Below are 16980 nucleotides of genomic sequence, written 5' to 3'. Positions count from 1 at the left end.
ATCAAGAACATCTAACTTGGTGTTATCTTTTTTCTTGGACTCAATGATCTCTCCCAAGGAATGCTAAGACTCTTAAATGCTACCAAAGATTCTTTTCTATTCATCTTTTGTGTTTAGTTTACATGTAAAACAGTCCCAATTTTTGGTGTTTTGAAAGTTGTAATCAATGTAATTGTAACAAAAGTGTGATTTTACTTCAATTTTAATCACCCTTTGATTGTTGATCAAACTTTATAAACTTTATCTTTAACATCATTAGCTTACAAATTTATATGAGGTTAAACATGATAGTTTTATGTTGTAAAAAAAATTTTAAAAAAATGTTGTTTTGGTTGTATGAATTATATTTCAATATTATAAAATTATTTAAATTTTAAAGTTTAAAAACTTTTTTAAGTTCAAAAAAATTGGTTTATTTAAACTTTATTTGATTTTAACAGCCTGCAGACGTATAAAAACAAACAGTCATCTTATTGCAGATTGCAGACGTTTGGTCCACCTCTTTTGCTGCAGAGGCTTGCAGATATGGTCCGCAGACTGCAGACATTTTGGCTTTAGAAAAACAAACAGCACCTTACTAAATGGATCAAAAGTTGGACTGTCCATTAAGTTAAACAACGTAGGGACTAAAGACGTGATCGAACATTGTTTTAGGGATGAAATATGCAGAAAATAAAAGTATTACCCCATGTTAATGAAAAGTGATAAACCCGGTGGACGATTATTGTAATTTAGCCTTTATTAAAATACTTGGTTGAGATCGATTAATGGACATTAAGGAAGATTCAAAACAATAATACAGTAACTTATTATATTTTCATATCCAAGGAATATGTAATATTTTCAATGCGAGAGCTATTAGCTTTTAGCTCTTAAAAAAAAGTTCAAATTTAAATACAAAACTTTGTTTGGGAATACAAGTTTGACGCTTTTACTGTAGAACAAAAAAGTTCTAATCCAAAATGCCTCATGAACTAGCTTATAGTTTTTATGTAATTTTACACCTTTAAAAACTTACAACTACTTTTTCCAAACATTTCTACACAAATAAAAGCTACAACGTTGACGTACCCCTTACCAACTAGTTTTGCCAAACATATCCTAAACTTCATAGATGCTCATGTCTATAGGTATGTTGAAATTGTAAAAGTCAAGAATTTGGACCCCAATTTTTTTAGGAAACTGTTTTTTCAGTTTCTTATAAATCTCTAGGAAAATTCGAAAAGATAATGCATGTTTATTTATCAATAGCCGTTGTTTCTTGGAGTTCCTCTATAAAAAAAAAAGACTACATACTTTCATTTTGATTGTAAATCTAGTCTCAAATTTGTCATACCTTCCCATCACTCATGATGGTTAGAAAAGGATCATCTTCTTCATCTACCAATGATCATAAATATGATGTGTTTTTAAGTTTTCGGGGTGCTGATACTCGTTATGGTTTCACACATGAACTCCATAAAGCCCTCCAGAATGTCAATATCTCTACCTTTTTTGATGATGAAGATATGGAAACGGGAGGAGACCTAAAGCCAGACTTGGAGAGTGCGATTAAATCATCTAGGGTTTCAATCGTCGTGCTGTCCAAGACTTATGCTAGTTCATCATGGTGTCTCAATGAATTGATACTGATCCTTGAGCAACGAATAACATCCAACCAAATTGTTATCCCAGTCTTTTACTATGTTGAGCCCACCCATGTCAGGAAGCAACAAGATACCTATGGAGATGCAATGGCTGTACACCAACAGAACATTGGGGCTGAGCCAGATGCAGAGAAAAGACGTCAGTTGGCTGAAAAGATGGATAGATGGATTAAAGCGCTTGAAGCAGTTGCAGATTTAAAAGGGGTGGACGTAAAGGGAAGGTAAACACTTTCTTAACTGCTTCAACTTTGTTTGATTAACCATAAAATTTGAATGCCGTATTTTCTGAATGCATGTTTCTTAAACTTCAGAAAAATACACATATTATCTAATATAGCTAAATTGGACCAATATCTTTCATCTAATTTTTATTTATATATGATATGATAAATTAATGCATTGGACTTTAAAATTGGATAAATTGCTAATTAATGTGAACCCAAGTGGCCAGTGGGCTGCTGCTACTCTTTTTGTTCCCACCTCTTGGTTTACTCGCCAGATTTCTAGAGATAGTCTACAACCCATGCCATTTTCAGCGCTAGAATGGTGCAAACAATAATTCATCTCCGACCTATTACACCATTTTTTACACAAAAAAATATATTCCTACTTTCCTAGTATAATTACCCTTTTAACTTACACAAATTGTCCAAAAAAAAAATAAATAAACACCCCTTCAATTTAATTATTAGCTTTTCGTCAATTTGTATGACATCCTTTTTGTTTCAATAGGTTTAGAAAACATATATTATCACAGAGTTTTTAAATTGTTAAATAAATTCAAAACACAATGATTAGCACAAAATATTTCATCACTAAGTATTTGATTTTACAAAAAATATTAAAACTTTCAAACAGTTTTGAAACATAAAAGTCAAATTTTATATTTATGATTAACTAATTTCAATATAATTTATAAGGGATATTACAACTTATAATTATTACATCTAAAGTATAACTAGTTAATTAAATAAACTATAAATGTATAAACCTATAACCCGAGGGATATAAATTGCCACTTGAAAGTTTGACGCTATTTGGGTGTAAGGGAGTAGTATAACACCAAATTTTGGTGTTATTATATTCGTTTACAACAACATGGTGTTGGGTTGGAGAGAAAGGGTGCAGAAAATGCTGCACCCTTTATTTTTTTGGTGTCAAAGTTTTTTATTTATTTATTTATTTATTTTTTGTGAAACCTTAATAACTAAAGCTTGTAGATACCGACACGTTGAGAGATACAATTTAAAAAAAAGGAAACATCGATGAATTAACACTTTCATTTAGAGAAAGAAGAAGTGGTTGGCAATTTTAGGCAAGATTTGATAAAAAAAAAAAAAAAGGCTCTCCCATGTGAATTTCTCTTATCCAATTCCCAGGACCGGTCCATTGATTTTCCATGCCCAGGGCAAGAAAATAATGCCCTCAAAATAATGCCCTCGACAAGACCACACAAGTCTATTTGCGTTGAATGAGTCTGTAGTGTTTAGGGTGAAGTTTATATATGTAAAAAGTTGATGCAGTTGTTTTAAATTTGTTAAATCTATACAAATGATACTCATTAACGAGTATTTGTAGTTGCTTTCGTTTTATTAAATTTATACAAGCAATACTATCTAGGTTTTGTTCTAATTGCTTTCATTTTATCAATATTATCCAACACCCCGGTTACCCAAAGTTCTAAATATATAGCAAAAAAGAACACCTCCTCAAAAAAGAGCTCCAAACAATAAACGAACTATCATTGGATTTTCAAAAGCTAGAAAACAAAGAATAACACATTAAAAATACTTTGTGACAGCACCACGCTTCAACTTTTCACTATGCTTTAAGGACTACCTGTAATGACTGGTCACAAACAACAAATCAACAGTAAAAAGACAACACAAAAGCCCATATCTAATACCCCACATGAAATGAAAACCACATGTATAAAAGAAATTACATAAAAAATTACACAAAAACTGTAAGAAATAAAAAGACCAAATTGAATTCAGAAACCAAACTCTAAAACAAACCACAAAATTCTGATTAAAGTCACATTATTAAAAATTAAACTCACCCAAACAATAGAACTGTCGAAGAGAAATCAGAAATCGAAATATCTAATACGTAACTCTTGAAACAAACCACAAAAATCAGATTAAAAGATGATTGATGGCAGTTTTCACGAGACATAAGAACTTACATTTGATTTGTTGAGAACGATTCTTTCAAGCTCTGCGATAAGACAGCCACACGACTTTAATCAATCAAATTTCGTTGAACTAACACAAGACTCCTCCAGTTACTGTGTGTGGCTTCATCATGCCATCCAATGTCTTTGAGACTTTGTACATTTTTTTACTGTAATCAGATGTAGAAGAAATAAAATAGATAACAAATAAAGCAGATTTCGAGATTAAACTTACTTAAATATGATTTCTGAAACAACAATATCTAGCACAAATAGATGAGAAATCTGGTTTGATTTCTGAAAAACTAAAACAACCACCAAGATACAATCACAACAAAATCACTAAATAGGAAATTAAGAATCGATTGACTAATATCGATTGATTGAAAGTGAAATTCGAGAGCTAATATCGATTCTACAAATCAAAAACCAAGATACAAGAAAGAGCTAATATCGATTGACTGAAAGAGTGAAAGTGGAAAATAAAAAACCAGTTCTTACTTTTAGTATCAAAGACGATTCTAGACATTGATTTCTCTATCGATAATAGCGCTAACGAGCAACGAGTTTCTAGGCACGACGTTTCATTTCTCTATGTTGGGAACTAATCGATTGATTGTTTCATGCCTCTTCTTCCCCTGATTTCTTTCTGGTTCGTTAATAGATAATATGTGGGTTAAGTTTATGGGAAATTCTTATATATATAATGGATATTGCTGGACTTATTTGATGCCCCAAAATTTCTGATGCCTTGGGCCTAAGCCCAAGTAGCCCATGTATTGGGCCGGCCCTGAGGCAATTCCTGTTTGTAAGTTAATAGCCTAACGTCTAATTAGTACACCAATAACAATAACAATATCCACTTAATGGGTTAAGATGAGGTTAGATGTAGGTAACTTAATTCTACTAGCGGTTAGGGAGACTACTTCCATTGATCGCCCCATCATAACAATAATACACGATTCCACACTAGATTATCTCCATCATATAAAACATCAACTCACAATCAAGAATAAGTCAATAAGCAAATAATAAGGTGTGAGGCCGTGCAGAAGACAAGGTGATGTAGATGAGGGGTGGGTAATTGGTCCCAAAAAAATACTAACAAAGAAAATTACAAACCACAACCGTCAATGAGGGAAAAATGGTCAATTGTTACAACTCTTACAGATTTCATTTTATGGTGTTAACCGGAGGGACCTTGAACATAATCAAATTGAGAAAAAGGACCGTTTATGGAAATAACTGTATTTGACTACCGAAACTAAAGAAATCGATAATCCACATGGACAATTTTTTCAGTTTAGTCTATTATAATTCTTACCGTTTCAATACCATACCATCGATTACTGTATCACAAGTATTTTAAATACTATGAAAAAACACTTCTACTTCTAGCAGTATAGTATAACCTGGCATGTTGTTTATAGAAATGCTTAGCCACATCAAGATTTTAGCTTGATGAAACTCTAGAAACATAATAAAATTTGGTTTCCCACTAAAGATATATATCTTATATTACATTCATGGCTCTGGTCTTATTATACATTAAAATTATGACCTTATATAGCAGGTGCATATGGTAAGAACTGCAAATATGATATAAGTTTGATGTGAAAAACTTAACTAAACATGATAGCTTTATAATATGATATAAATTTGATTTAGTTCTTTACATAGATTAAATCTATAAATATGGTATTTCAGTTTATTTGGATTGTTCTTTGCGGTTCTTATTAAACTCGTGTTTCAGGCCAGAGGCGGAGTTTATTAAAGAAATTGTCAAGGATATCTACAGTAGATTATGTATTTCCTCAAGGATTCCTGTGCCACAACTTTTTGGGATTGACGATTCCATTAATTCTCTGACTTCATGGTTGAATGATGAATCCTCGCATACAGCAGACATTTACACTATTTGGGGTATTGCTGGGATCGGGAAGACGTCTTTAGCCAAATACGTCTATTGGTTACACTCTCATGAATTCGACACAAGCAGCTTCATTGGAGATATTAGTAGGAGATGCAATAGTTTTAATGGTTTGCTTGATTTACAAAAACAACTTTTTGATGACATTTTTAAACCAAATTCAATTCAAGTTCACGAGGTTTCTCTATACATCCCAATGATAGAAAATGCATTAGCCAGTAAAAAGGTGTTTCTTGTTCTTGATGATATTGATAACCTCGACCAATTGAATGCATTACTTGGAAGCAAAGGTTTTCAAGCAGGGAGTAAAATCATCATAACAACAAAGAACAAATGGTTGACAAAGAGTTGTGAACTATTCAAAAGGTCTGTTAAACCCAAGAATACAAAGCACTTTCTTCAAGGCTTAAATACGAATGAATCACGACGACTTCTGTGTTTTCATGCATTCATGTCCAATGATCCCATGACAGGTTATGAAGAGGTGTTAGAAAAACTTGTGATGTATTGTGATGGACATCCATTGGCTCTTGAAATTTTGGGCAGGTCACTGCATAAAAGAGATGTAGCTTACTGGGAGGGCCACTTGGAAACATTAAAGAAGGAAAATGGTTCCCCTGTAAATAATATACTAAGAATAAGCTTCGACTCTTTGCTGTCCGAAAATGATAAGGACTTGTTTAAGCATATTGCTTGTTTTTTTGTTGGAGTGGATAAATATTTTACTGAAGCAATTTTAAAAGCATGTAATATAAATACAAGTTTTGGGTTCACAAATCTCTTTGACAGATGCCTTCTTAGCATTGAAGAGAATAACATATTGATGATGCATCAGTTGCTTCAAGAGATGGGAAGATACGTAGTACGTGAAGAATCACCAAACAAGCCATGGATGCGAAGTCGATTATGGTGTCATGAAGAGTCATTCGAAGTGTTGAAACAACAAAAGGTAAGAGGCCATGTATACTTGTTCAGAGTATTTTTGTATCGTCTATATATACATGGTGATGGCATTTTTTAATTCTTTTGCATTCCTTTTATTCTTAGGGTACCGAAAATGTTTTAGGCCTAGGCCTAGACATGAGATTGCTCAAGAAAGAGAAGTCATGTGGATCAATTGAGTTGAAAACGGATGCCTTGAGTAACATGGTTAATCTAATACTGCTACAACTTAATGATGTGCAAATGAAAGGGACTTACAAGAAATTTCCTGAAAAAATAAGATGGTTGTGTATACATGGGTTTCCTTTGAAGTCGATACCTTCAGACTTACCGATGGATAATCTAGTGGCTCTGGACTTGTCATATAGCAAGTTTGAGTCATTTGACATTTATTGTAGTAATCCAAAACGACCTCGGAAGAGGCAAAAGGTAACACATCTGTCTTTATTATTATTCCATGTTGAGTTGATCAAATTCAATACTATTCTAACTTATCTTCATGTCAGCAGTTGATTGGATCACATTCAAAAGAGATAAGGTTGCTAAGATCATTAAAATTTCTTAATTTAAGTTTCTGTGAAAAGCTTTGTAGTCTGGACTGTTTTGACGGGCTCCCTGCACTTGAGTGGTTAATAGTTACAAATTGCGTTGGTTTGTTGGAGATTTCTGAATCAATTCAGCAATGTGTTGAACTTGTCCATATTAATTTGAGCTACTGCATCAAGCTTGGAAAACTTCCAAGAACCATATGCATGTTAAAGAAGGTTAAAACATTATTGCTAGAGGGCTGTAGAATCGGTCCTCAAATCGAGGTTATGGACATGGATTCATTGGTAAACAAAATTGGTATAAACGCAGAAACATTTTTCTCCGCAATTATGAACTCCATACCAACAGATTCCAAGTTCTTTACGAATTTACCATTATCTTTAGTAAAATTGTGGCTTGGAAATAATAATTTGACCACAAAATCCTTTCCCATGGACTTCAGTTGCCTATCCGTGTTAAAAGAGTTATGTTTAGATGACAATCCTATCAGTTCCATGCCCAATTGTGTGAGAAGCCTTCCTAGACTTGAGCTACTTCATATGGCTGGCTGTAGCATGCTGACGTCAGTCGAGTATCCTCCACCTACACTAAGATATTTGAACCTCCTTTCTATTGATGGCTGGCTACAAAAAGTTGTATTTGATCCAGAAATGTCCCCACTTAGGTTGGGAATGCTTGGACAACAAATAGTAATTCCATGTGATATCCAAGGCATAGTCAAAATTGAACGAATGACAGCTGTTGAGGAAAAGTTATTAGACAGTTTGGGCTGGACTAATCCAGACTTTCCTTACGAGAAGTGCATGGAAACTTTTTTTGCAGATAAAAAACCAGAAGAATCTAAAAATAAGGTTTGTTCTAATTAACTATATATCTTCATTTGTGTGAATATAGTTATATGATTTTTGCTCATTTTATAACCTAGTGTGTGTGTATACATACATATATATATATATATATATATATATATATATATATATATATATATATATATATATATATATATATATATATATACATATATATATATATATATATATATGACAGATGTGTTATGAATTCGGAATATTCACCACGCATTATATGGGGAAAGAGCAACCGAATTGGATTACAAAACGAAGCAAGGGGCCATCAATATCATTTACCATCCCATCACCTCCTTTCAATCTCAGGGGATTGAATTTGTGCTTTGTAGAGATGCTGCAGGATCTGTTTTCTCCAGATGTGTCAGTGGTTTGTACTTCGCCAACGATTAAAATTAATAATACAACAAAGAACCTCACCTGGATATACACGACTTCTCTTAATGAATTCCAAGTAGATGGAGAGTGTCTTATATTGCTAAGCCATTGGATGTTCGGGATAAATGAGATGGAACCTGGTGATCATGTTACTATAACTGGAAAAGTGGACATTGGATCTAGGAAGGAGTGTGGGGTGAGTTTTGTGTATGATGATAAAAAAAAAGGATGAAGAAGAAGATGTTTTGGGTGATTACAAGTCATGGAATCATATCATTGGTGGAGATCTCTCCGGATTTCAGTTAACAACAGGAGAATATATCTTAGACTTTGGAGGATATGAGCGGGACGACATTGCAATTGACAATTCTTTATATGAATTTGTTGGAAATGGTGCAGTCTATAAAGGTAGATGTCGTTACTATTAAAATTACTTTTTCTTGTGCCTTGCGTACGTATTACTTTTTATCTATTTTTTATGCACCAAGAACATAGTGGAAAATTGGAAATGAGGCAACCCACAATACTATATATCCAACAACATCCATGAGTTATTTAAAAACCTAATTATTTTAAATAAATGGATCATTGATCCAAACAAAGACTTTTATTATTGGTTTTATCAATTTTTAAAATATAAGTTCATTTTTATCGAATATAGAAACTTAGAGTTCTCCTTTACTTTTTAAATGGATCGACCCTGGTGGATAATGAATAGACACTATGTTTTGATCTGCCTAAATAGGATGATTTGTTGACAAGTTTTTTAATATGTTGGATCACATAAATATATTGGATCGGATTAGATCAGGTTCAAAGTCATCATTGTGAGGCCTAGCTACTAGTGGATGTATGCGCATTATAATTAACATATTACTTTTTATCTCTTTTATCAGAAAAGCAAATGTGGTTTAGAGCTTTCCCCCAAAAGAAGTCCGACATAGATGGTCACACACTTGAGGTATATTTCTGTATATACCCAAACGTTTTTACAACTTGAATAAAAAGGCACACATGCACAACCAATTCAATATGTTATCAAACAAACTTCTTAAATATTGATTAGTGATGTAACAAAATAAAAGGAGTTATAACCTTGAAATATATGCTTGGAAATTGACAAAAAGAAAAAGAAAAAAACCAGCTAACATTAATTTTACCAATGATTTGAATCAAAGGAAATCCATGGGTAAAACCCATTACCATGGATTTGACCCCTGGGTAAAGTGGCTGCTTATCTGCTTTGTTGTTGTGTACTTGTTTAGAGTATCCACAATGGTGAGTTCAATGGGAGAGTTGAATGAGGTGGCAAGTCCATGTGTCATTCAATGGATGAAACTCAACCATTGTGAGATGCCACCTTGGCATAAGGCATTCAATGGATTTGGAGTTCAATGGTCATTGAACTCTTCAACGGGAAAAAGAAAAGTTTTAATCCTTAAATATTTACTATAAATTATATTTTGTAACATTCTATTAAACTTTGTAGAGTTCAATGCATTGCAGAGAAAACAATAATAGAGTTATATGAATTTAAGAATGATGATGTGGCAATCCATTAAACTCTATGGATTTCAATGCATTGTGGATGCCCTTATGATGTATAATTGGAGGCCATCATAGATGGGCTTAAAGGAAATTTGTCCCAAAATCTTGTCGATTGGGGGAAGATTCTCTGTACCTATCTGTATTTTTTTTGACCGGGGGTTTTAGAACCGAACACTTTCTCATATTTTGTACCTTATCTTCGAGGGGATTTCTTGATAAAGATTAATCAGTTTTTGCAAGTAGGTTTAACTTTTTAATAGATATAATATACATAATATCATTTCCTAAGTCAAAAAGATTAAATATACCATTATTTCTTTAACACTGGAGCAGGAACAAGACAATGGCTTTGTGAAAGAAGGGAAGAATACCATCGTTGGGGACAACAGCAGTGGTATCTCATTCAAATCTGATGATGAAGGTTCTATTGGCAAGGAAGAAAATAGTCATGGGTGCAAGGATAACTTACCTCCGTTCAATCTTAGTGTTCTTCAATATCTGGATTGTTTACTCGAAGGTATATCCTACTAATGGTGGAAATTCATGTACAAAGTAGTCAACTAGTCATGCTAGCTACTGAAAGTCATTATTACTCGATGGTAGTTCTACTATTTCTAATCTCTATTTTTTTTGTAGGTCCTGACGGAGAGCAACTGTTTTCTTTCCCCTTGAAAAAGATGAGGGATTTAGATAACATTCTCCAGCTTGGTTCTTCTGATGAACAAGATGATGCGGAGGTGGATTACATGAAGTCATCGTAGCCCAGCTCTTCAGGAACGAACTCAAAAGGGTAAAAAGAAGACTGCTAATGATGTGAGATAACCAGAATTTGAGATCTAGAAGCCGTCAGAGGTGCCAGTTTATGGATCTGGAGCAGATATTGGAATTTCCTTCTTATGTTGAGAAGGAACTGTGTATTGATAAAGGTAAAAGCTATTGATGTAACTGAGGGGACCTGTGAGCAACAACGCTCTTGGTATCTCAATAATACGAGGACAATTGAAGCCGAGCATTATGAGTTGGAGTTTGGAAAGTCAATTGGAGCACTCAGAAGCTCTAAGAGAAGAAGCTCACGTAATGAATTTTTCGTTGGAAGAGTCCAAATCTGAACTTGCGAGTAGACTAGAGGTGTTGGAGTCTGAAAAGAAGCAGTTGGAAGAAAAGATTGTCATGCTGGAGGCTGCTGATGCTGAACGAATGGAGCAGTTGAAAGTTGCCACAGAGGGCTTAACTATGTGCTGTGCCGATATTGAGTGGGTCTTAACTGTGTGTTGCATGATTTTCTTTTAATCTAGCTACGAGTCCTTTTGTCTTTCATCCAAGATTCAGGTTCTGTTTGGGTAGGTTGTTTGGTTAGATCCTCGGGGTGCTAGTTTGTTGGTGCCTCAGTGGGATGTTTTGGTTCAAGTCTCACATTGCTTCGTGAGTGGATTCCCAATTTTGTTGATGAAATGTTTCTAAAACTAGACCTGAAAATCACGAAGCGCGGAAGTGATACTTGATCAGTTATAGATTTATCAGTATTCTGCATGATAGCGAAAATCACACAATCAACATGCTAGATAAGAAAAATGTTGTGAATACTAGTGATAAAGAATGAAGGAAACTTGACTTAATTGGCAGGAGCACCTATGAGGAGGTATAACATCCTCCTCTTGAAAAATTATGATCAAAGGCCTTACAGAATGTGTAATTTTGACTTCAATATTGTAAAATAACTAAACTGAAGGTACTCGCACCACTACTGGAAAATTGGTAATAGAGTACACCCCCATCTAATACGGTTGTAAAAAAACCCGTATTATAAAGGAATAAATAAATATAATACACACAATTGCAGCATCTAATACGGTCAATGAGATGTACTAGAAACAAAATCAAATAACTAAAAAAATACGCCCCCATTTTGATTAAGTACGACTAATACATAAACATGATCAACTTCCTCTTTAGTTAGAAATCCAACTTTAATGCCTTTATCCTTGCTGCTACAACTTTGATCCTGTTTTCAACTATTAAAGTATTTGTCCCTAGAAAACCTCCTGTTGACTACCAAGGAGCTAGAGAAGCAAAACCAATCACAGAATTTGCACTCAAACAAGTGAAGACACTCCTTAAAGACAAATTAAGTGGAAAAACTACAATTACTGAATCAAGTGTACAGGTTTGTATGATGATATAAAACCATTATTCTCAAAGGAATGGAATTGATAGGGGAATGGAATGACTGATTCCATTCTTGTCATAGAAAAGAAAAGAGAGGTACATAACAGAAGCATATAGAGATGTGCATCAAAAAAGTGTACAGGTTTGTATGATGATATAAAAGTACAATTTTACCCTTGGGGTAATATATTTTTAATTTGACCATTTTGCCCCTTTATAGGCCATGAAAGCACAAATGGGAGATCTTGGACAGAGCTTAGGAATGACCCAAGGTTTGGGCAACCAGTTCAAGCAATAATCGAATTCCCATTTGGCCCTCATCCTTCAGAAAGCTGCAGTTTTGTAGACTAACTATGCCAAAAGGTCAATATTACCCCTCAATTTTTAATAATAATAATTGTAGCAGTTCTTGTTCAGTTTATTGATTCAGCCACTTGACTATTTTCTGTATTTTATCGTTTTTATTTTCTGTATTTTCATCCTTTTTTGTAAGAAGAATTGTGGGGTAACACAAGTGACTTTTTTTATTTTTATGTTTTATTATTTTAGGTTTGTTATCGGTTTATTTTAAAAAATTACCAAACATCAAAAACCAATAACCAGATGAGGTTCAAGTTTCAATAGATTACATGCAAAGTTTGGACCATAAAAATGGTCAAATGGAATGAACAGATTACATTCAAATGATTTTTCTTTAAAAATTTTTGTTTTATTTTCTGTATTAAACATAATGAAAGCTTGTTATAACCAAAGGTCATAAACAAAATAACTTTTCCAATTTAATTAGAATAAGAAATTTTAGATTATTATTGTAAAAAGGATGAATCTTTTGTAGTTTATATTTTACAGTGTACTCTATAGATTATTTTTAAATACAGTTAATGAACTTTTATTCCATGTCGAGTACAAGGGAAGAAAATACCATGAGGCAATTAAATTCAATAGGATATTTTTATGAGTAAAAATACTTGAAATAAAAAATTAAATAAGTTCATTTGATTAAGCCCCACAGCAGAATTCATTCTTTGAGACGCTTTCTCCCTTTGAGACGCTTTCGGCATATGACCAAACAAATTCATCGCCATTTTCGCTCTATTACTTAGAGTTGTTTATACGAAACCTTAGCCTTCGGTCGACGACGCCTCCACCTCTGGCCAACGACGCCTCCGCCTCCGGTTGACGACGCCTCCACCTCTGGTCTCCAGTCGACGAGACTGACGAAGTCTCCTACTCCGGCCTACAGCCGCTTCTGCCTCCTTCTTTCACGTTGTTTACAGGTACGCTCAGACTTTGGGTGTAGTTGATTTATTCGTTGATTAATGTTGTGTTTATGACAATGTCTTCTCTGTGTACGAAATATTACTTCATATTTCTGGTTGATAACCCTAGAAAGCATCATCGACTCTGTTTTGAACTTCATCTGCTGTTGCTCCAAAAAGAAAAAATTGTCCTCTCCAACTTCCTTCCTGATTTCAACATTAGCCCCATCTAATGTTCCTATAATCGGGCATCCATTGAGTGCAGATTTCATATTAAGAATATTTCAAAACCACTCAATGATCACACATCCTCCTCTATAACTATTCGATTTCACATTAATATCTAATCACATGCATCATTGACTATTTACTAAACTCGATTTCAATTATGCAGAAAGATAAAAGACCTCTCATTGAACCATTACCAATATCGACCCAAGCTGCTCCTATTCTTCTTCTTCATGACCAGGTAGTCACTCTAACTTACAATTTTGGAAAGGTATTGTTTTCATTTATAGTTAATTTCCCATAAAAAAAACTACATATATTAAAATATAATCTTTTAATTTGGACTTCAGGAAAAAGAGAAAGAAAACGTGAATGTTGAAGAAGCTAAAGAGCATAAGAAGAAAGCAAAGAAAAAGCAAGAGTATGAGGTGCATAATTTTCTTCTTTTGATTTCTTTGAAAGATATTATATATTAACATGCCTTAATAAGATAAAAAGTTACAATGAAAATATATGAAAGTTGGATGCTATTTTTAGCATTTAGCCCACAGAAATATACTGTATTTTTTACTATTTTTTGGTGGCAGAAAAATCTTCCTAGAAAGAAAAGAAGGAAACTGGAAGCATCTAAAGAGATGATGGGGGATGAAGCAGAAAATAGGGTATATGGCACAAACCTACGTCTCTCTCTCTCTCTCTCTCTCTCTCTCTCTCATTGTTATTATTTTCATAGCAATACAATTTTCATGATAATCATTTGGTTTCTTAATGTAGGTACAAAAGGAAAAGTTATACAAAACGATGCAAGAACCCATGATGCCAAAGAAACTGTTTAAGAGCCACAACATTCTGGAGTCGTTTCCTATTGTGTCTGAACCCGGGATCTTCAACGCTGTGAGTGTTGAAACCGTGATTAGCTCAGTGGCCATTATGGAGATATTGAAAAAAGAACAACTTGATATTAGTTGTATTCTCTGGTATCAAATGTAAGTACTTTAACATTTACGGTATTAATGTTTCATATTATTTTACCATTATAATATATATTGTGTTTTCAGAATGCTACATTCACTCATGCTTGTATCAAGAATGGATAACAAATGTGGTTTTATAAACCCACAATGTATCACGTCTACGAGATGTGAATACGATGATAGGGGTGAAACAGATCATGTCATCAATGATCTTGTTGATGTGATGAATTTTCATGAGGAAAAACAATTTTTTCTTGCACCATATTGGGAAAGGTATGATATTCTAAATGTCTTTACTGTTATGATATTTTTAATCAAAAGTTGTTTATGTTTAGTTTGTTTAATCTTTATTAGGAGACATTGGATGTTGATAGTGATTTATCCTCATCAATATAAAAGCTACATTTTGGATTCTGCCAGAGGGACAAAGACATTGAAAGACTACACAATAGTTGAACATGTGAATAAGTAAGAAATTTATTATTTTAGTATTTGAAATGATATATCTTTTTATAAATTTTAACAAATCATTGTTGTTTATTTTTGTTTTAGGGCTGTTACAAGGTTTAAAAAAACAAAAACCAACAAATCATGTTTGTGTCCAATGACTTGGATTTTCCCCAAGGTAATTAATCTTATTAACTAATATATATATATATATATATATATATATATATATATATATATATCCGAAAAGAAAACTCTCATATATATATATATATATATATATATATATATATATATATATATATATATATATATATATATTAGTTAATAAGATTAATTACCTTGGGGAAAATCCAAGTCATTGGACACAAACATGATTTGTTGGTTTTTGTTTTTTTAAACCTTGTAACAGCCCATATATATATATATATATATATATATATATATATATATATATATATATATATATATATATATATATATATATATATATATATATATATATATATATATATATATATATATATATATATATAATTGTTTTAGTGTAATCAACAATTGTCCGATTGGGAGTGTGGTTACTACGTTATGAACTGGATGAATGAGTTTGTACTTTTTCGACAACATGGATTTCCGAAAGTAAGTATATTGTTAGATATATTTTTTTTTTCATTTTTGTTTATTGTAATAAAGGCTCACCTTTGTTAAATAACAAATTTTTTATCTTAATTTGTTTGTAGAACATTTGGAAGGACAAAAAAACATTTTCTAGTGAGGAATTGGAGGAACGTGTTAAAACATGGATGAGAACTTTTGGTGATAAAGTGAAGCCTTTTTGTAAGGTACACAAATTGTATTTCATGTTGTATTTGCTCATATTTTTTATGTTCTGGAGAAGTTTTCACCCTTGCATTGCTATAGATGAAGTTGTTAATGGCCAAGGTCTTATAATTTGAGTTTTCTTCATTAAAAGTTATTTGAGATTTTGAATCCTAAGTTTTCTTGTTAATTTTTGTAGGCATACAATGAATCAACCACAAAGGGGAAAGAGAGGTTAGAGGTGACAAAGGGGAAAGAGAGGTTAGAGATGTGACATTAACAAAATTTTTTCTGTTTAATGAACTAAGTTCATTGTAATTTTTTTTTTCTATTTCTGAAAATGAAAACATGATCAGTGATGTCCCACTTCTTATGGTTGGAATGGAATCATATAGTAGGTTTGTATTTTGTAGAGATTGATCCATGGTAATCATATAGTAGCTTTGCAGAAATTGAAAAGTTTGTTTCAGTTGGAATGGTGATCCATGTGTTCCAGAGCATCCATGGACTGGAATTGACTGTTTAATAAGGCTGGAGTGGAATTGGAGTGGAATTGTCTGTTTAATAAGGCTCTGGAATGCAAAGGGGATGTGAGACATCAAGTACGGTTGTTTATTGGTGTATTAGATGTGTATATATGGCGTATTAGATGATTGTATGTGTAAAATAGATAGGATAATATAATACGGTCAAATAGCCGTACTCTATTATGCATGTAATCTAATACACCCGTCTACTAATACACCCTCTATGTACGTATTATATTCACAATTTCAACCGTACTCTATTAACCTTTTTCTAGTAGTGCACCTTGGTGAACTTCACCTGGTCATGCAACATTTTAGCCATTTCATATGCTTTAAAAGGAAACTACTTCTCGATAAATCATTGAAGATAAATAATAATATTATGCCCAAAAGTGCATTGCTTCAAACTTGTTTAACTGGATAGATTAGCAGTCATGAGACATTAAACAAAGTTGACAAGGAAAACTGCATGCATAACAAAGAACATAAGCAATCTAAATTTGAATCCAAATAATGCATGATTTCAAA

The 16980-nt window shown here is 32.9% G+C and overlaps 1 protein-coding gene and 1 long non-coding RNA gene across 2 annotated transcripts; one reads left to right on the top strand and one right to left on the bottom strand.

Annotated features, from left to right (window-relative positions):
• Nucleotides 1–1259: 1259 nt before the first annotated feature.
• LOC145040031 (disease resistance protein RUN1-like) lies at nt 1260–8721 on the top strand. Its single transcript, XM_078988030.1, has 5 exons — nt 1260–1867; nt 5576–6701; nt 6800–7123; nt 7204–8094; nt 8291–8721. The coding sequence occupies exons 1-5, from the start codon at nt 1350–1352 to the stop codon at nt 8714–8716; spliced, it is 3285 nt and encodes a 1094-aa protein (XP_078844156.1). The 5' UTR covers nt 1260–1349; the 3' UTR covers nt 8717–8721.
• LOC144999564 (uncharacterized) lies at nt 3377–4480 on the bottom strand. Its single transcript, XR_013660911.1, has 3 exons — nt 4324–4480; nt 3835–3992; nt 3377–3494 (listed from the first exon to the last, which is right to left on the bottom strand). It is a non-coding gene; the product is annotated as an uncharacterized LOC144999564 (long non-coding RNA).
• Nucleotides 8722–16980: the final 8259 nt, after the last annotated feature.

The sequence above is a fragment of the Lactuca saligna genome, chromosome 1, assembly GCF_052625555.1.
Source record: "Lactuca saligna cultivar CGN05327 chromosome 1, ASM5262555v1, whole genome shotgun sequence".
Taxonomy (NCBI): domain Eukaryota; kingdom Viridiplantae; phylum Streptophyta; class Magnoliopsida; order Asterales; family Asteraceae; genus Lactuca; species Lactuca saligna.
The sequence above is the reverse complement of the archived record's forward strand: the minus strand, read 5'-3'. Positions and strand labels throughout refer to the sequence as shown.